At 36.8% G+C, this 21,538-nt stretch overlaps 1 protein-coding gene across 1 annotated transcript in view; it reads right to left on the bottom strand.

Moving 5' to 3' along the window:
* Window positions 1–21,538, bottom strand: part of LOC125254198 (protein jagged-1b) — a 68,193-nt gene that overhangs the window by 10,653 nt on the left and 36,002 nt on the right. Inside the window, exons 3-6 of the mRNA XM_048168681.1 lie at window positions 10,648–10,705; window positions 7,132–7,386; window positions 5,479–5,539; window positions 5,213–5,343 (exon numbers count right to left, since the gene is read on the bottom strand). Coding sequence (XP_048024638.1) covers window positions 5,213–5,343; window positions 5,479–5,539; window positions 7,132–7,386; window positions 10,648–10,705 — 505 coding nt within the window. The remainder of the gene's footprint in view (window positions 1–5,212; window positions 5,344–5,478; window positions 5,540–7,131; window positions 7,387–10,647; window positions 10,706–21,538) is intronic.

The following is a 21,538-nucleotide window of genomic DNA, read 5'->3' as shown; positions in this document are numbered from 1 at the left end:
TCGACCAGAAAAATCTTCAATTGAGGGCAACCCTACAATCTGTTCATCATATAAAGCAATCAGAAAATTTTGACTAAATTGCTCAATTCATATGGATATTCAGATGTTCATACTTCATTTTGTGTTGAGAAGATGAACTAAAGTCTTTAAGGTTTGGAACGACATGACAGTGAGTACATGATGACAGAAATTTCATTTTTGGTGAATTAACCCTTAAAGGTGCCCTAGAATTAAAAATTGAATTTACCTCGGCATAGTTGAATAACAAGAGTTCAGTACATGGAAATGACATACAGTGAGTCTCAAACTCCATTGTTTCCTCCTTCTTATATAAGTATCATTTGTTAGACCTCTGAAGAACAGGCGAATCTCAACATAACACTGACTGTTACGTAACAGTCGGGATCATTAATATGTATGACCCCAATATTTGCATATGCCAGCTCATGTTCAAGGCATTACACAAGGGCAGCCAGTATTAACGTCTGGATCTGTGCACAGCTGAATCATCAGACTAGGTAAGCAAGCAAGAACAACAGCGAAAAATGGCAGATGGAGCAATAATAACTGACATGATCCATGATTACATGATATTTTTAGTGATATTTGTAAATTGTCTTTCTAAATGTTTCGTTAGCATGTTGCTAATGTACTCTTAAATGTGGTTAAAGTTACCATCGTTTCTTACTGTATTCATGGAGACAAGAGAGCCATCGCTATTTTCATTTTTAAACACCTGCAGTCTGTATAATGCATAAACACAACTTCATTCTTTATAAATCTCTCCAACAGTGTGTAATGTTAGCTTTAGCCACGGAGCAAAACCTCAAACTCATCCAAATAAATACTATACTCACATAATCGGACGCATGCATGCAGTATGCATGACGAACACTTTGTAAAGATCCATTTTGAGGGTTATATTAGCTGTGTAAACTTTGTTTATGCACTGTTTAAGGCAAGCGCGAGCTCTGGGGGCGGAGAGCGCGAGCATTTAAAGGGGCCGCAGCCTGAATCGGCGCATTTCTAATGATGCCCCAAAATAGGCAGTTAAAAAAAAATAATGAAAAAAAATCTATGGGGTATTTTGAGCTGAAACTTCACAGACACATTCAGGGGACACCTTAGACTTATATTACATCTTGTAAAAAAACATTCGATGGCACCTTTAAGTCAACACTAATTCAAAATTAAAGCTTTCACTAAATGTCGGAGAGAATCTTAATGCTCATTGGCTGCTGCCTCTGTAGATACACTAGTGGTGTAGTGTTGTTTTCTGATGCGAAAAGCAAAAGTTAGACAATGAAACACACTTATTATTGAGCTTTACCAGCGGAGACAACGGAAGAATCAGTACCTATACAGCAAAAGAAACTGAAAAGGTCTGAAGCCAGAAGACAGAAAGATCGATAAAAGACAAAAACAAACATACACATCGGTATGGCATATGCAAGGTGGAAGATTTGATGGCAGAGAAAATAGTAGTGATTCCCAAATTGCTTGTTTTTCGCTGCACAGGTAAGCGCATTTATTATTGTCTTGACAACTTTCTTAAACTCACTAGCATTAGTGTAATTTACAAAAAACTTGAGACATTCATGCTGATCCAAATTGATAGATATTGCTACTTAAAGTACATGAAGTATACAAAAATAAAAAAAAAAGTAAACAAATTTAGGTCTGGACTAAATCAAAACTTGCCTTATTTACTTCATTAATGCACATTGCCAGTGATATTGTGTGTGACTGATAAGTGCATGTTATTCCAAATAAAGAAAATGTTTGTCTTCTCAAGCTTTCATCAAAATCTAATAACTTGTGCCACCTCTGAAATGGCTTTCCTTTTGCACTGATGTCACCAAAGACACTTCACTTTCAACCAACAGTGGTTTGCAGTGGTGACCGCAAAGTTTAGCATCAAACTTCCACTTTTCATGATCCAATCATGAAAAATGGATAAGATCAAGTCTTGTCCCACATTTTTTCCTGTTAAATATCTTGTTTCACCAACAAATGTCACATTATGGTAATACACTGTTTGGTGAATGTTGTTTCATGTTGACTTAAGAAATAAAAAAAATTGTGGGAAGGACAAAACCAATGCAAATTTATCATCATTTAATTTTTCCTTGGAGCAAAAAAAAGAGAAATAAACAGCCCTCAAACCAACTAAGTAAAGCCACATGATTCAGAGGACCATTTTCTTTTTCAAATTATACAAAACACCTATACATACAAACACACATTTTTAAATGATTTGTTAGAAAAATCATTATTTATAGTTCAAAATGACTCAAAAAGCACTGATAGTTGTTTGAAAACAGTTTTGATCCACACGCCACCACTTCCAGCTATACAATATACCAACATCTGTGTGTGTGTAAGAGCTCACTAAAATTTACATCTCCCACTGGGAACTGATGCTTGCAGGAAAATGTTTTTTTTTTAAAACAGTAATTTCAAGCTCAGATTCATGGGGTTACACAAAATGCCAGTTTGGTCTAGACACAAATCGAGTTTGACAGCCTAGACATTGTATAAATGTAGTTTGTTTCATAAATCATACAAAATCTAACCAAGAATTCCTACAAGGTCATGCTTGAGGGGACGAGTTACAATCAAATGGATTGTTTCCTGAAGATTTACCCACAACACAAAAGCATGCTTAACTGGAAGAATTACAACCACAACATACAAATAGACACAAATTAAAACCAGCACTATGATGGAAAATGATGCAGGACTGGCTCCTGAGATCTGAGTTTAGAGTGTGTGTGTGTGTGTGTGTGTGTGTGTGTGTGTGTGTGTGTGTGTGTGTGTGTGTGTGTGTGTGTGTGTGTGTGTGTGTGTGTGTGTGTGTGTGTGTGTGTAGGTGTGTGTGTGAGAAAGATAGAGAAAGGCACTGAGATCAAGCTAGTATTTACAGTTCTATGACCTTGATTCATCTATCTGCATATGTTTAGTCCTGTGTGGGTGTGAGTGTAGGTATGACAGTGCTATATGCATATGTAACATAACCGCTGAATAGCAAGAGCCTGTTTAGCCTCCACCTCCAAAAAAGTGCCCAGCTCAAGTTCTGTTTACCCAAGACCATCGTCTTACACCTCTACAACACCCTGACGAATCCCCACGTGTGGGTCCATATATCATATATAATCGGGATGATTTAAACAAACATTGCCTATGCAGTAAGTTTAGGAATCAGTGAATCTAATGACTCTGAATATACAAGACTATTTTTCGGCTGTTCAAATTACATAAATATGCTTAACACTGTTCATTTTCACTGCTATAAATTGTAGTGGTCTGGGATCCCCTTCCCGGAAATATAATTTCACTCAACTAGCCTATCCTTCTAAATCCATCCTTTTCTTCTTTTAAATGTCCGAGCATGTTTGGCCGTTTAGTGATGTAATCTATATCCAACAGGCGTGGGGTCTTTCTTCATTTTTAATTTGCAGCAGCTGTTTGAATGGTATCTTGGTCAATTTGCTGCTGATCAAATATTCAATATCTCATGAGGGTGAGTAATACATGACAGAACTTTCATTTTTGGGTGAAGTAACCCTTTAACATCATATCGTCCTCCCATTTTCACCTCAAAATTCTATCTGTTCTTCACTGCCACCACTGTTCATTTTATAAACCCCATTAAGGTTTTTTTTTTTTTTTTTACTAAGTTCAACTTCAACTTCTCTCCAAAACCCTGCCCTGCAATAACATGACAGACATGGTGTTGTCAGCAATCCTGCACAAAATGATTGACAGGCAGACAGAGTTTCAGATAAATAATAAAGTGTTTTCCTGTTTTAATGACATCTGTCAGGTATTTGTGACGAGCAGCAGAGCGACTCCAGCCACTTTATTATCCTCACCTGTCTGAAATAAAATTATTTTAATTATAAACAAGTCTTTTTTCATGATTCATTTTACACTATCATTCACAAGTTTGGGATCAGAAAAAGAATACTTTTATTTAGCAAGGATGCATTAAATTGGTCAAAAGTGACAGTAAAGACATTTATAATGTCACAAAAGATTTCAATTTCAAATAAATGCTGTTCTTTTTAACATTCTATTCATCAAAGAATCCTAAAAGAAATTGTTACATTTTCTAGAAAAATATGAAGCAGTTTTCCACCATTAATAATAATAATAATAAAAGTTTCTTGAGCACCAAATCAGCCTATAAGAATGATTTTACACCACAGGAATAAATTATTTTATAAAATATATTAAAATAGAAAATAGTTGTTCTAAATTGTAAGACTATTTCACAATAATACTGTTTTCATTATATTTGATCAAGTAAATGCAGCCTTGGTGAGCAGATGAGACTTCTTTAAAAAAAATAATAATAAATTTGGGGGGGGGGGGGGGGCATTACTTGCTAATATAAGTAATCTTTTGTTGCTAATCAACATTTTAATAATAATTACATAATAAGTCAAGTCATCTTCATTTATATAGCGCTTTTCACAATACATATTGTTTCAAAGCAGCTTCACAGTGTCATGATCACCAGTTGGAGTGCCCTATTTAGCCACCAGAGGGCACTCCAACCCGGACCGTTCCTCACCACACTTTTGGACTTCATTTCCCATAACCCACTTCCCGGACTCATTATCCCTTCATTGCACCAGCTGTCTTGAGTTTTGTCATTAGTGTCTGTCTATTTATACTGAGTTGTTTCTGCCTTTGTTTGTGGATTGTTAATTTGTGTTACGTGCACTTTGTATTCCTGGTTTTCAGTTTAATGTGGACTGTTCTGTGGAGTTGCCTGTTTCTGGAATACAGTTTTGGATTGTCTTATTAAAAGCTGCGCTTGGATCTTACCTTCTCGCCTCTGTGCATTACGTGACACACAGTGACAATAGGAAAATTCTTATTGAGCTAAAGTTGTTTTTTGATTGAATCACTTCTGTTGTAAAAATTGTTAATTATTACTTTAGGAGCCACTTAAATGACATCTTTCCTACTGAAAAAAAAAAAGATAAAAAAAAATAAAAAGTACATTTTTAACCAATGGGTTTCTGTTCACCGCTGTCATCAAGCTTTCATTTGTTGGTCGGTGTTAAGTGAACGTTGCGTGATGCATAATCTCCTCCAGTGTGAGACGAGTGCAGAAATTTGCCTCTGTCTGCTGTCTTTAAATATGTGCATATATTACAGCTAGTGTCATCCACACATTTTTACCCAACTTGCATCTCACCTTTGTCACAGAGCAGGCCACCCCAATTTGTGTCACACACACACTTCCAGGGTTCGGTGCAAGTGCCATGATCACACCCAGGAAACGTCTCGCACTCATCGCACAGATCACCCTTCCAGCCATAATGACACCTACAGAGATAGAGAGAGGTTACAACAGACAGGAAGTGAGAAAAAGATACAAACAGGTACTGAATATGGCATGCATCAGCGCTCTGAGGAGTTTGTAGACGGGGTGTTATATTTCTGAAACCTGGGCGGACTCACTTGCAATCTCCGGGCAGATCGCAGGAACCGTGCTCCATGTGACATCCCTGCTTACACACCGCTAGAAGGATGCATAAAGAAGGTTTATTCAGATATGATATGATGATCAAAATTATCCACTATATAGTCATCTTACAAGTGCAGAGGATCATTTTCATAACACTCATAATACAAACTAAATTAGACAAATAAAGAGACTTTGGACACGTAATCCATTTGCTAAATGCATCCAGTCATGATGTGATGCTTTTCTTGCTCAACTATTGTTAACATGAGGCTCAATGATTTGACTTAGGATATGGTGGTAACAGGGGCTCTTCCTGATCAGTTAGCTTTCAGGGGAGACATTTCTCTCTCTCTCTTAAGTCATTCTCTGCTGGAAAACCGATTTGACCTCTATGGAATGTTGGAAAAGCATCTGAATAAATAATCCTGTTGCTGAAGTCTAATATGGGTTATGTAAAAGTCCACAGATATTGTCGTCAGTTAAAGTTAACACTTTCTCACAAGCGGATGCGATGAGACCTGTTTTCCTGTTTGTTCATGTGACATTCGACATAAAGCCTATTGTCATGTAAGGACAGAGTAACTTGAATGTGTAATTGTGAGGTTTGTCAGTCAGTCCTCATTTGACCTTTGGCCCCATTTGATGTATGTTGCTACTTAACTTGACAAATAAAATGTTACAAATCATTTCCTCTTTTTCCGCAAATATTTTTGTCTGCCATTATTATCAGAAACGCTTCTGCTTTTGTCCTGTTTGTTTGTAATTACCTGTATCAGCCACCATTGTACATATATGACATGCATATTAGTAAGGAAACCTACATTTGCAATATAATATAATATAATATAATATAATATAATATAATATAATATAATATAATATAATATAATAATAATTAATTTGTATGATGAATTTGTATGAATTCGTACACCTACATTTGCAATATAATTTATTATAATATCATAAATGAATGTAATAATGAATTTGTATAAATTTGTACACCTACATTTGTATTATAATATAATATAATATAATATAATATAATATAATATAATATAATATATAATATAATATAATATAATATAATATAATATAATATAATATAATATAATATAATATAATATAATATAATATAATATAATGATGAATTTGTATGAATTCATATACCTACATTTGCAATATAATATAATAAATAAATGAATGTACTATAATAAATTTGTATGAATTTGTACGGCTACATTTGCAATATAATATAATAGTGAATTTGTATCAATTTATGAACTTTTTTTTTTTTTTACTGAAAATCACACTAAACAAATTCTATAATTCATTCTTACATGACATTCTGTAAAGCTTGTATGAATGAGCAAATGCTTAGCAAATGGTCAATTGTTAGGTTTGTGTGTGATTAGCTGAAGACCCTCACGCTCTCTGGAAAAAAGGTACAAAAGTTGTCACTGGGCCACTACCCTTTCATCTTTGTACCTAAAGAATGCATCAAAGGTACATATTGGTACCAAAAGTGTACATATTAGTGCCTAAATGGTACATATTTGAACCTTTTTAAAGGGGACCGTCCCAATGACAGCTTTTGTACCTTTTTGTCTGAGAGTGGTGTGTGAAGACAATGTGCTGGTCCCACTCACCCTGTCTGCACTCTGGTCCAGTCCAGCCCTCCTTACACACCTTAATTCCGGAAGGATCACAGTCAAAATGGCCAAAAAAGTCATCTCGTGCCCGACAGAGTTTGTTGCAGAGTGGGCCGTAGTAATTGGTATCACAGCGGAATCGCAGGCGGTATTCCAGAGTGAACGTGCGACCGTGATTGCGGAACACCTGCCACTGCTCACCTGGGTTCAGCATCGAGGAAAGCAGCACTCGCTCTATTAATTCCTCCCGACCTGAGGGGGGCGACAGACGGAGAGAGTAAAATAAAATAAAATTTAAAAAAAAACAGCTTTTCTCATGTTTTTTTTTCATGGAAAAAGTTAGAGGATATGGTCCAGCAAGAGTGTGACAGGGCCTTAAAGGACTGTTCTATATAATTTAAGCACTGTCAACAACTCAATTTGACTTTTGTTACACTAAAGCACTTACAACGGAAGTACATGGCCAACCATTAAGTAAAGTAAATAAGTCCTTTTTGTTCCTGGTTTACCAGAGTTTTCCCAGAGAGACTGTTAGCCTGCCTCATCTGGAATACTGTTACATATAGTGCATTATCTCTCAAAAAGCACTCTAGAAAGAAAGATAAAGAAAGAAAACTTGCCTAATAGATGAGATCATCTGGGCTTAAAAACAAAGGAATGAAAACAGGGAAGAGCAAAGGTGTTCAAACACAGATAAGTTATCCTAGCAACCACACGCACTTAATCAAAATAAACATCAACCGCACACACTGACCCCCAAAAATATTTGGACCCTTAAGGCATAATTTTCACACACACATACACACACACACACATACACACACACACACACACACACACACACACACACACACACACACACACATCTAGACATGATAGTCTCGTCCTCCTCTGTTAATGGACTGCAGTTTAAGCACAGTCAGTAATTAGTGCTGTGGTCCATTTAAACATCATTCCACTACAATCCATTAGAGATGTAAATGACTACAGCAGAGCTGCACCCATGCAGAAAACCTTGAGCGCAGTTTATCACTGACATGTTCAGGCACATAAATTTACATGAACATGAGTCTGATTTCTCACTCGGCAATGTAAGATAACTATCACACAACATCCATCAAACCCTTTAGAGAGGAATACATTTGGATTTAGAGGGTGATTCAATAATAAGAGAGGGTGCACATATATATCTGTACAGAACCAGGATTGAGCATCATTTAGAATTCATCATTAGGTTTGGGTATCAAGAACAGGTTCCATTTTAGAACCGGTTCCAAATTTCCAAGAACCGTAAATTTGATAAGACGCACATTTAGATTCCACCATCGATTCCTCTGTGTGCATTTTACCATTCAAGTGCAAGAAGCCGTAAAAGAGAACTCAATTCAGCACCCGCGCGCTGTTTTCTGTGCTGCACACACATCCAAAGTGCATGCACAAAAAGCCACCTCTCATATAATGTTCTCTTTTGCGTCTTTTTGCGCTTGAAGGGACAAATACACACAAAATTACGTCAAAATATCCTTGTAAACACTGTCGGTTTTGTGTTAAGTGAATGTAATCAGCTGAGAAAGAAAACACATGTGTAACAGTATATTGGATCCACGCATTCGGTCTTAAAGTGACAGCAGCCTAATAAACCTGCTGCCGTCTGTCATTAATGATAATCAAACAACAAATAAAAAAGAACAACAAAAAAAGAAAATCACTCACTGATTTTGACTGAATAACTTTTGTAACCTTCACTCTTTCCCTGCATTGACAGAATTTTCCCCGCATTAACAGAATTTTCATAATTTATGACAGAATGCTTCCCCGCATTAACAGAATTTTCATAATTTATGACACAACGCTTCCCTGCATTGACGGAATTTTCCAGCAATCCATGTTTTCACTGTTATACAGTCAGAGGCACTATTACACATCTTCTGAAATTGTACAGAATCAATGGATCAAAACACAGGCAAAGAAGAAGCAGAAACAAGCGATAGAAGTAGGGCTGTCAAACGATTAATCGCGATTAATCGTATGCAAAATAAAAGTTTGAGTTTGCATAATATATGTGGGTGTACTGTGTGTAATTATCATGTATATATAAATACAAACACATTCATGTATATATTTGAAATATTTACAAGTATATGTATTTATTTATATTTTTATATAATTTATATTATATATAAATAAAAATATTTTGTACAGAAATAACATATTTCTCTTAAATATATACATTAATTTGTGTGTATTTATATATACATAATAATTACACACAGTACACCCACATATATTATGCAAACTCAAACTTTTATTTTGCATACGATTAATTGCGATTAATCGTTTGACAGCCCTAGAAGCATTGCTTACGCACATGTAAAATAACACGATCTTCAAAAAATTGATGTCAAAACAATTAAACAGCCATATTCTTTTATAAGAACAAGTTTGAAAATGTGTTCATGGGTAATTCATGTGAATGTATTTGATTTTTAATCCATTTCAAATATACTCCCTTAGATAATAATAATTTTCCATCATGTTTGCTCAGTTAAAATTCGGGAATTGCAATTTAAATTCATTCTTCATTCAATTCTGAATGGCACACCATCCGCCGGACAGAAGATGATAAAATAAATGGGAAACTGAACAACATTGTATCCTTGCCTCTCCCGCTCTCATTTTCTCTCACAAAGTCTTTTTCAAAGACATAATGGGTCAGGACGGACTTTGCTGAAGACTGTTAAAGCTATACGGCACTAGGAAACCAGATACAATACGGCTGCATTATAATCCAGAGCTGGCAGGAAAAAACGGCTCTACAGATCCAAACTCACGTCATTTAGACTCCTGGATCAGCACACCTAAGCCTCATCTCACCAGAGACAAGCTGTAAATCCAATGAACAAGAGAAGGGATGGGTAAAGTAAATGAAAAGACATGACAGGAGCTAGAGGGCAGTGAGAATGAGAAATGGAGAGAGATTTAGAAGAGAAACAAAGGGGAAGAAAAGAAAATTATAATAAAAGAGAAGACAAGAAGGACAAAAAGGAGATGAGAGAAGTAGATGTGCATGCATGTTTGCGTAACAAATTAAGTTTAGGTATTTATGAAAATGAAGCGGCAATATCCAAATGATTAAAATGTATCTCAGCCCTGTCTGAAGCATGCACATGTGTCTAATTTATTCATTAAAGGACATAATCATTGCGCCTGAGTGTGTGCAAAATCCAGCAACATATTTTCAGTCATGGAGCTTTTCTTCAATTATAAGGAGAAACAATCAGAAAGCAACACAGGAAATGAAAGAGTCATGGAGACTGACCCTGTGCATTACTCTGTTCTCTTGTAATCCCCAGAAGACAGCATGAGGGGTAAATACGGATCGGCTGTCTGATGTCCTCCTTTTAGTTCTTTCTTTCTCTGTGCTGTTATATTGCTACAAATGGTTTCTGTGAGGACACATCTGATCCATGGATTTTATTTTTTTAAGTCTCGCACACACACGTATCATCATACCTGCCTCTGATGTTTCATTGTCATGATCCAGAGCCTCGATCACCAGAGAAAACGATTTCTAGACAAAAGAAAATAAACAAGGAAATGCATGTCAGTGTATTTTATATTGCTACATGTACACAACACATTGTGATGGAATTATTGAGTAAAAATGCAGCACAAATGCAGTATAAATCATACATAATCCAGTGCAGAGTCTGAGTTTTTAATTGCTGAAATTAATTTAATTTCCATTTAATCATCAATCACATAAAAAGTCAGATCACTTAGAAAAGTAACAGTACATCTCTCCACAATATGTCACACGATTTGAGAAGTTTGTTTAATTGTACTGAATGTGAACTTGTACTGTGCTTGAAATCTTAAAATTATATTTAAAAAAAAAAAAAAACTGTACTTCTAGATAATATAAAAGGCCACAAAGTACACTTATCTAACTTTTGAATTGATGTGTATTTTAAATGTACTAAATTGCAACTTCAGCAAATTTGTAATTATAGTACAAATATATTTAAATACATGACATACAAGTTTCAAAAGAAATGACATTAAAGTATAAGTATCTATCTATCTATCTATCTATCTATCTATCTATCTATCTATCTATCTATCTATCTATCTATCTATCACCATTTCAGTCGTATCCAACTCTTGGTGATTCAATGGCCATCTCTCGCCATACGCAAGAGACTGTCCATGAATTTTCTTGGCAATGCTTTTTCCATGGTAGATTGCCAGGTCTTTCCCCAACCCTCCCCATTACATGGCTTGGGACCTACACACACACACACACACACACACACACACACACACACACACATACACATACACACACACACACACACACACACACACACATTCACACCTACAGCCAATTTGGCATGTCCAATCCACCCAACCTGCATTGGATTTTAGTAAAACTTGGCTGCCTATACTGTAGAAAGTAAATCGGTGCTACCTGACTAGAGAAAATAGAGAAAAAGGGCTGTTTTCTACCATTTTGCCAAATAGGTAGGAAAACTTTAACACCCATAATGCACTGGGCATGTTGCCGTCCAAGGCCCCTCCCACAGTCTGCTATGGATACACTTACCAGAGTCAAATACCACCTTGCTTTAGTAGGAAATACTTCTTAGCAAACTTTTAATGGTGCCAACTTGCATTGTTCCCGGAAGCAAGAATTCAAAGAGTAAACGTTTAGCACGAGTGAGGGATGGATCCAGTGCATTGTAGGCAGTGGATAAAGAATCATAAATACAGAGAAAATGCCGCAACCAACCATTTTACTATATTTTCTAACAAATAAACGTGAATTTCTCAATCCAGGTAACATGGAGAAAGAGTAAACATTGCTCATGTACATATACTATCAACACTGTAACAATATAAAGTGGGTTAAAAATAGTTGAACTTTTAAAGTATATTATTTCTGTAATAATAAAAGTATTCTAAAGGGTTTTTACAAGGGTTAGGTGTTTGTTTAAAGTATAAGCAATATAAATGCTGTAGCAAGCACCACTAATACAATACAGATGTGAAATTGTTTGTGATGTGCTCTTCATTTGTACTAGGCTAAAATTTGCTATTGGATCTCATGGTTTGAGCTCTTTTTTCTTTATATATCTCTAAAGTCCTATGGGGGAACAGATGGTGACACTGAAAACAACAACAGAAAACCCTGAAAACAGAGGAATGTCACTATTGATTTGCAGTAGTAGCACTGAGACCAAGCCTGTCTGCAGTCACTAAATACAGTACCCATCATCCCCAGACAATGAGTACTTAAACAAATAGAGTACTTCAAACACCATTGAACATGCGGCCATAACATCACAATGTGATTTAAAGAGGGGGCTGACAAACTCATGAGAGCATCAACAAGTAGAAAAAGACAGACAGGGAGAACGAAAAAAAGAGAAGAGGACAATTTCCTTCATCCTCTCTGTTCTTCTAAATGAATAATTCAAAGCCACACTTTCGTTCTCCAGTGAGAGGTCCAAACCCTGCCATGCAAATGACACAGCTGCAGCATTCTGGGTAACGAAACTCTAAAAGGCAGTGTGGATGTGCAGTCACGCCTGTCTCATAAGTGCCCACCCGAGGAGAGAAGTGAGGGACGGAGGAGAAGACATGACGATTGGCAGGAGTGAGGGAGCTTGATAAAAGTGGTGTTAAGGGTTGAGAGAAGATGATTCAGTGATTGAATGACTGACTGTCTGAGATGAAGAAGAATGGCTGAAAAAGCATCTTGCACTGAAGCACACACCCACAACAGAGCTTGAGCTTCACAGATGTATTCCTGTTTCAACAGCACACAATACTTAACGACTTAAACTGCCGCAGCTCAAATAATAAAAGCTTTTCTATGTACATTTTTGTCACCAGATTGTAAGAATTAGCACTCATATATCTATTAGCATATCTCGATGGCAGTTGCTTGATTGCCACTACTTTGAATATTTGAATGTTTAACATATTGAGATTTACATACTTAGATTTATATGCTGCTCCAAATAACTTACACAAGGTGGCTAATTATTGTGTAGCCCACTCTCTAAAACACACTCGTATCAGTGTGCTGCTGCACGTCCATGTGTGTGTGTGTAACAAGCAGAGTGTACTCGTGTAGTGCACCCGCCTATAGGTGCATATTACTAATGCACCCTTTAAATAACAAAAAAATACTGAGGCAACTGAAAATGACTGCACCATTGATCAACAAAAACCTGGTCTGAAGTCAATGGTGCAGTAATTTTCAGTTGCCTCAAAATAGCAACACGCCAACAATGCACCTGAACACACCTCGTTTTAGACCAGCACGCCCATAGGTGAACAGATGGACACGAGTGCATTTGCTATGTAAACAACGTGGACGCACTAGCAAAAAACTAGCAAACTAGCAAAAAAAACACTTGCGTCGTGCCTGCCGTCGCATTGCGCTGACTGTGTGGGCCCTTAATCTCAGATTTCCTCTTGGACAGCAATATGACAGGTATGTGTTAGCTAACGCTAAGCGTCTAATAAATGTTTCATATAATAAGCTAACAGTCATTACACAATGTAAACAGACATGTTTTACATCCTTAATGGCCCCTTCAGAGACAAAGGCAGCACTGAGATGAAACCACATTTGCACTTTATAAATCCAGAGATGATTTGTGTTGTAAAAGCACACACACACACACACTCTTGCTCACTCAGATGAGTTATAGCCTTCCACAATTGCTCTCCACAACAGCACACTCAAAAATAACAACCAGCGTTATACTCTTTCTTTTCCATTCACACACACACAGCATGCCCTCAGAGCCCTAACAAGCTTGAAACATTCACAGCACCCACACCCTTAAATAAACAACCAGAACAAAGGCTAATTTCTCAGACACACAAACAAAAATGTCCACCTACAGTGGTCCCCTCTCAGGCCCCGGAGCCCTCTCTCAGCCTCCTGCAATGAGATAACCCAGAGCACTCAAACTGTGTTTGACACCCTCATACACACACATAAACAAGTCTTAGATAGATATCCAGCTCCGAATTAGAACAAACAGCCTCAAATCCCAGACTGCCATTATCAGAAACATACTAACTCTCCCTACGCCATCTTTGCAATAAGTCAGTTCATGAAATTTCTTCCCTGCTAAATAATCCAGGGTCAGCTGTAAGTGGTATTATTAGAAAGTGGAAACAGTTAGGAACAGCAGCAACTCAGCCGCAGAGTGAGGTCACTGAGTGCTGAGACGCATGTTGCGTAAAAGTCGCCAACATTCTGCTGATTGCATAAATAAATGGAGGGTTCCAAACTTCCACAGGCATTAATATCAGCAGAAAAACTGTGCGGCGGGAGCTTCATGGAATGGGTTTCCATGGCTGAGCAGCTGCATGAAAGCTTGACATCACCAAGTACAATGCTAAGCGTTGGATGGAGTGGAGTAAAGGACTCTGGAGCAGTGGAAATATGTTTTGTGGAGTGACGAATCAAGCTTCTCTGTTGGGCAGTCTGATGGGTGAGTCTGGGTTTGGTGGATGCCAGGAGAATGTTATCTGCCTGACTGCATTGTGTGAACTATAAAGTTTGGTGGAGGAGGGATAATGGTCTGTTTTTCAGTGGTTGGGCTATAGGCTCCTTACTGCCAGTGAAGGGAAATCTTAATGCTACAGCATACCAAGATATTTTGGACAATGCAATGCTTCCAACTTTGTGGGAACAGTTTGGGGAAGGGCCTTTTCTATTCCTTGACTGGCCCACACAGAGTCCTGACCTCAATCCAATCCAACACCTTTGGGAAGAATTGGAATGGGTGAAATCAGGTTGATTGGGACACTTTTTGTCATCGAGATGACCAGGGGAAAAGTGTCCAAATCAACCTGAATTCACCCCGCAATCTCATTCCAATTCTTCCCAAAGGTGTGAACATGAAGTAGGGCAACAACTCACCGCATGATGGAGCCTATAGAATGCAGCCTAGAATGACCCTAAAATTCAAGATGTCAGGGCAAAAAAGCCCTGTATACGTTTTTGTCTCATGTATCATATCATGTAAGGTGTTTCCAAATGAATTTGTGTTTTGAACGAATCGGGTGAACCAATGATTCAATGACTCATTCATAAAGAGCGCCATTTCCTTAATTCCTGAATGAATCAACCATTTGAATGAACAGAATGAATGAATGACTCAATGACTTACTCATTTAGACATTTACCGCCACCTACTGGCAGTTTTAGTTTCTTATTTAGAGTATAATTAAAAAAAATAATAATTTCATATTCCATCTTAATAAATAACCCATTAAAAGTATAGTTCACTGAAAAATGAAAATTCTGTCATCATTTACTCATCCTCATGGCCTTTGTAGCCTAAAAGGTTAAGTGCAATAAATTCGATGTTGAATCAAATATAGGCCAAATATTTCTTTCTAAAGCTACTTTTTGTAATGTCTATTTGATGCTTTTTTCATTTGACACAAATTAGACATTATTACACAATAGAACTTAATGTTATCTCTTTTGAGCAAATATACTCTTAAAAATTAGTACTAACGAGGTGGAGTCAGTGGGATTTATTTATAAAACAGGCAGAATGGACTTTTGTATAAATTGTATGTTAAACCAGGGGTTTTTAAACTTGATGACCGGGACTCTCAAATATGATCACCCCCCTTGTGAAGGACCCCCTTAGTAATATATAAAATCAGCTATATATTTTCATTTATAAAATACACATGCATGCTGTGTGACAAAACTATTTTTTTATGTGATGATATAGACAACTTATACTAAATTAAATAATTACCATTTATATTGTCATTATACTAAAGTGAATTATTAAAATATAAGTTAACAGCATGTTTTTTGTACAAATTGTAAAAAAATTAATTGTTAAAATAAAATATTTCTTCACAATGTCACAATTAATGTCATTTGAAAGCAGAATATAAAATAATAAAATAAAAATTATTATAGAAAATTCTATCATCCTTTACTCATGACAAAACAAAACCGAGACATTTTTCAAAATGTGTTCTTTTGTGTTTCACAGAAAAAAAGAAAAAAAAAACCTTACAGCTTTAGATCGACATGAGGGTGAGTAAATAATTACTTTTTTTATTATTATTATTAACTATCCCTTTAAATGCATGGATTTGCTATAAATAAACCATCTCATTTGTGAGCTCTGAATTTATATGTGATATTTTGGTCAATTCCAAAATACAGTCACATGTGCCGAGTCCTTATAACTGCACTGCTGATGGGAAAATAAGATGCTGATAAATATCATTTGGATGTAATAAACATTTACTTAAGGTAGGCTGATTCATGTTAAGCCCATCGTGTTTGTGTGTTTGTACCGCAGTGTGTGTGATGTCTGTTGTCTGTTGCGTGTATGGGTGGGTTTAGGGAGCCGCTGATATTCTCAGCTCACAGTCTGTGTTTTGGCTCTGGGACATCCTGGCGGAAGAGATGAGGCATAAGTACAGAGAGGTTAGGAAGTGAAGCTCTCTAAAACAAAACCACACTAACACACACCCATTACATCAGCGCTGGCCAGTCCCCAGATCTTTATCTCCTATTCCTCCTTTCCTCTATTCTCTCTCTATCAGGCTGCATCAGCACAGAGAACGGCCCGTGGCAGTGCCAAGGTCAGACACACAAACACACAGGTGAGTGAATCACACACGTGCAGGAAGGGTGTACGAGAGTCTCCTGTCACAGGTCAAGTTCAGAAATCTGCTAAATCACTGTTTCCCTGCTTCACCACACCTCTGGCTTCAGATCAACTGCTGTCGTTTCCGTTCTAGCTAATTCATCTGTGATGCAAGTTTTACGTCCTCATGTTGTGATTAATGAGTCATGAATCACTAATCATCAAAACAGCCAGAAAGTGTTTTGACAAGAACTTAATGTTATCTCTTTTGAGCACATTATTAAACAATGGATTATTTTACACAACAGTACTGAGTTGGTAGAGTCAATTACATTCAATGTCATGATTTTCAATCATCAGACTTAAGAAAGCAGATTTAAACAAGAATAATATCAAATTCAGTAAAAGTTTTAAAAATTGCATAATTCATATCCTAAGATAAAAAAAAGTCAAAGGTACTTCAAAGAATGTATAGTAGCATTTTACTATCATGGCGAAAACCAAAGGTTTGTAACCTTTTTGATGCCTGAGACCCCTAAATATGATGATTCCCTTGTGAAGGACACAAATAAAAAAAAATGAAAATTGAGAAAAATATTTATAATTTAGTATTATAAAGACAAGCAAATTAGAGAACTAACTTTTATTTGCTAAGTAAATTTTTAAACGGGTCCTTGATTATGATTTCACTTTTTTAACATTAGTGTGTAATGTTGCTGTTTGAGCACAAACATCATCTGTAAAGTTATGACGCTCAAAGTTCAATGCAAAGGGAGATATTTTCTTTTACAGAAATTGCTTTTTAAGGACTACAACAAATGGCTGGTAGGGACTACAACGAGCTTCTTCCCGGGTTGGTGACATCACAAACTCTAAAATTTACATAAACCCCGCCCCAGAGAACACACAACAAAGGCCATGTTGGTCTGCTTTAGAGAAGAGGAAGAGTTGTTGTAGTAGAGTGTTGGTATCATGCCGTCATTTTACGCCGGACTGCTTCACAAACGAGGGTCAATTCAACACTGGATTTGCACAAAAGATTAACATGACGGCACATGCTAGTGGATGAATTGAATCAACTCCACAGCAACTACATAAATTTATCCACTAACCATTCAGAAACGTCTAAAAGTTGTAACTTCTTCCTGAGTCTCTCCATCAGTGTCGACTCCGGTTTGAACAATGTAAGGCTGAACACCGTTACTGACAATCCTCATTTTGGCTGCGTGAGATTCTCAAGCTTTGTTGTTGTTGAGCAACCGAAGCGTGAGCTGTTAAAGCTCCGCCCTCTTCTGGAAAGCGGGCCGGGAGCAGCAGCTCATTTGCATTTAAAGGGACACACACAAAAATGCTGTGTTTTTGCTCACACCCAAATAGGGGCAAATTTGACAAGCTATAATAAATGATCTGTGGGGTATTTTGAGCTGAAACTTCACAGACACATTCTGTGGAAACCAAAGGGGCATAATAGCTCCCCTTTAAAAAAATAAATTTTTGTAAAAAAACAAAACAAAACAAAAAAACATGGCAGTACCATGGAATTTTTGGTACTTTTTTAATGTAGATCTCATCAAATATGTTCTTTAGTTTAATTTAAACATTTCTATTAAAATTAAACCATATCTTCAAGAAAAAACAAGCTTTGAAAAATGGATTGCATATATTACTTATTTAATTTTTTTTTCATTTAGCAGGATTAGATGTGATATTACCTTTTAATCCACTTGAGCGTGTTTCTAATATACAGTGTGTGCTCATACGAACTATCGCTAACATACACAGTTATGAGTTAAGCATTATTTAACACATTAATTTACTTAAAGCTTTTGAGGCTTTAACTATGACAGAAAGCTATAATTATCTCTTTGCTCATGCAGTATTCTTGAGACCTGTGGGAACCGTCGAAACAAGACCAAAGACGGTCCCATTACAAAACACACACAAATACATCATGTCCTGTTTATCATCAGTGCCCTGTTTCTCACACAATCATGCCTAATCACACACACCCAAAATACACGAAATAAACTAGCAAATTAACAAAAACACAAACATATGCCGGAAGGTCCAGAAGTAAACAGCACAGATAAGATAAGGCTCCGAGACAAAACTCTCCAGATTTTAGCACTCGGGACAATAGTAGTAGATGTGTGTGTGTTTCTGTGCACAGGTGTGTGGCACTTCAGCACTGATTGTGTCTCCTCTGACACTTTAAAAGCTTTGTGTCCCAGCTCAAAAAATGACAAGCTACAGGAAAATCATTTTAGAGAATGGCATCAAAAACCATCATGAACAATCACAGTCTATGATAATGACTAGCTGCCAATCCACAGACATAAATACAGTATTTTGTAAAACCTTAATACGCAGAGCCTATCTCTCCCTCTGGAAGAACATGATCAGTATATGCATATGCTTTAATTTCATGCCTAAATGGGATGTTGTGTTTGTTATCTCCAAAAGCCTTTAGCAACAGAGCTGTTTGACAGTCTAATACGCTTGGATGCCTGCATATGAAAGAGCTCTATTCACACTTAAGGGAAAAAGAGGCACAATTGCACTGCAGTGAATACATAATGAGCTAGCACTGTATTTCACTGCATCCGGCTCCTCGGAATAGCAACACTTCGAAACTTGCCGGACCTTTTCAATATAGCAACAGGCTCTTCTAATCCGTTTCTCTGAATTTATATAGCAGCAGCACATCTGCAATCTATCATCCATTCAGTAGCATTTAATGAAGACGTTTGTCTGAGATTAGAATCAGTGAATAGTGGGGGGTTAAGACAAGGATGAAGACTTTTTTAGTCTGGAACTGTGTAGAGTTCGATCTCCAGACATAAGAAGCCTGTGTCTATCGCTAAAGTGAATTATGTAAGACATTATCAGCCGAGAGATGGATGATCAATCTTTTACACACAACATGATCATGCAGTTTCAAGTAGTGCAACTATATAGAATGAATAAATATGAGCAACAATTTTAAGCTTGTGCAAGATATGTGCAATTGATATGCAATTGCCAAGGTGCTCTAAATGTGTTTTTTTTCTTTATCATGTTGCAATTTGATTGCTAGGGTGTTCAGTTAAAGGCACAGTATGTACGTTTCTCAGCTAGAGGTCTCTTTTTCAAAACAATAACAAAGGTGTAGCTTAATGATGCTGTGAAAAATAATGGAATCATGGGAGTTGTTGTATTTACCTCTACAGTCGATGGAAAGCAATCTGACGAGAGATCGTGATCATGGATGAGCTAATGTATTAAAGGGGTGGTTGATTATGATTTCATTTTTTTAACTTTAGTTAGTGTGTAATGTGGCTGTTTGAGCATAAACAACATCTGCAAAGTTACGACGCTCAAAGTTCAGTGCAAAGGGAGATATTTTCTTTTAAAGAAACATTTGGGATAATCTAAGCACACAAGTTAACAAAAATATATAACATTGTTTTGTTGGTTTTTGGATATTTTAATCCAAAAATCTTACATATTGTGCCTTTAAAATAAATCCATAAAATGAAATGCCCCCTAAAATGTTCTATAGAAGACAGAACTTCAATTAAGCTTGATTTTGGTAAAATGTTAATAGTATAATTGCAAATACATGCAATTGCCTGACCATATATAAAGCCCCAATATCACCTTTTACAACACAGTGTTTAATTATTTAAAAAATACAGTGTTTTTTACATTTCCTGAAAAGTAGCAGTTTTGGACATACAGTGGGTACGGAAAGTATTCAGACCCCCTTAAATTTTTCACTCTTTGTTATATTGCAGCCATTTGCTAAAATCATTTACGTTCATTTTTTTCCTCATTAATGTACACACAGCGCCCCATATTGACAGAAAAACACAGAATTGTTGACATTTTTGCAGATTTATTAAAAAGGAAAAACTGAAATATCACATGGTCCTAAGTATTCAGACCCTTTGCTGTGACACTCATATATTTAACTCAGGTGCTGTCCATTTCTTCTGATCATCCTTGAGATGGTTCTACACCTTCATTTGAGTCCAGCTGTGTTTGATTGCACTTGATTAGGAAAGCCACACACCTGTCTATATAAGACCTTACAGCTCACAGTGCATGTCAGAGCAAATGAGAATCATGAGGTCAAAGGAACTGCCTGAAGAGCTCAGAGACAGAATTGTGGCAAGGCACAGATCTGGCCAAGGTTACAAAAACATTTCTGCTGCACTCAAGGTTCCTAAAAGCACAGTGGCCTCCATAATCCTTCAATGGAAGATGTTTGGGACGACCAGAACCCTTCCTAGAGCTGGCCGTCCAGCCAAACTGAGCTGTCGGGGGAGAAGAGCCTTGGTGAGAGAGGTAAAGAAGAACTCAAAGATCACTGTGGCTGAGCTCCAGAGATGGGAGAAAGTTGTAGAAAGTCAACCAGTCTGACTTCGGCCCAGTCTGAGGTCCTGAGTGCTCAGGAGTGCTTCTACTAAATACTGAGCAAAGGGTCTGAATACTTAGGACCATGTGATATTTCAGTTTTTCTTTTTTAATAAATCTGCAAAAATGTCAACAATTCTGTGTTTTTCTGTCAATATGGGGTGCTGTGTGTACATTGAGGAAAAAAAATGAACTTAAATGATTTTAGCAAATGGCTGCAATATAACAAAGAGTGAAAAATTGAAGGGGGTCTGAATATTTTCCGTACCCACTGTACAATATATAGAGCAACAGTAAGTGTGCTATTCAGAACAAGCCTTCTATTTCCATCTAACCCCTTTTGTTAA

The sequence above is a fragment of the Megalobrama amblycephala genome, linkage group LG19 (assembly GCF_018812025.1).
Source record: "Megalobrama amblycephala isolate DHTTF-2021 linkage group LG19, ASM1881202v1, whole genome shotgun sequence".
NCBI classification, from domain to species: Eukaryota; Metazoa; Chordata; class Actinopteri; order Cypriniformes; family Xenocyprididae; genus Megalobrama; species Megalobrama amblycephala.
This window is presented reverse-complemented; position numbering and strand designations above follow the sequence as displayed.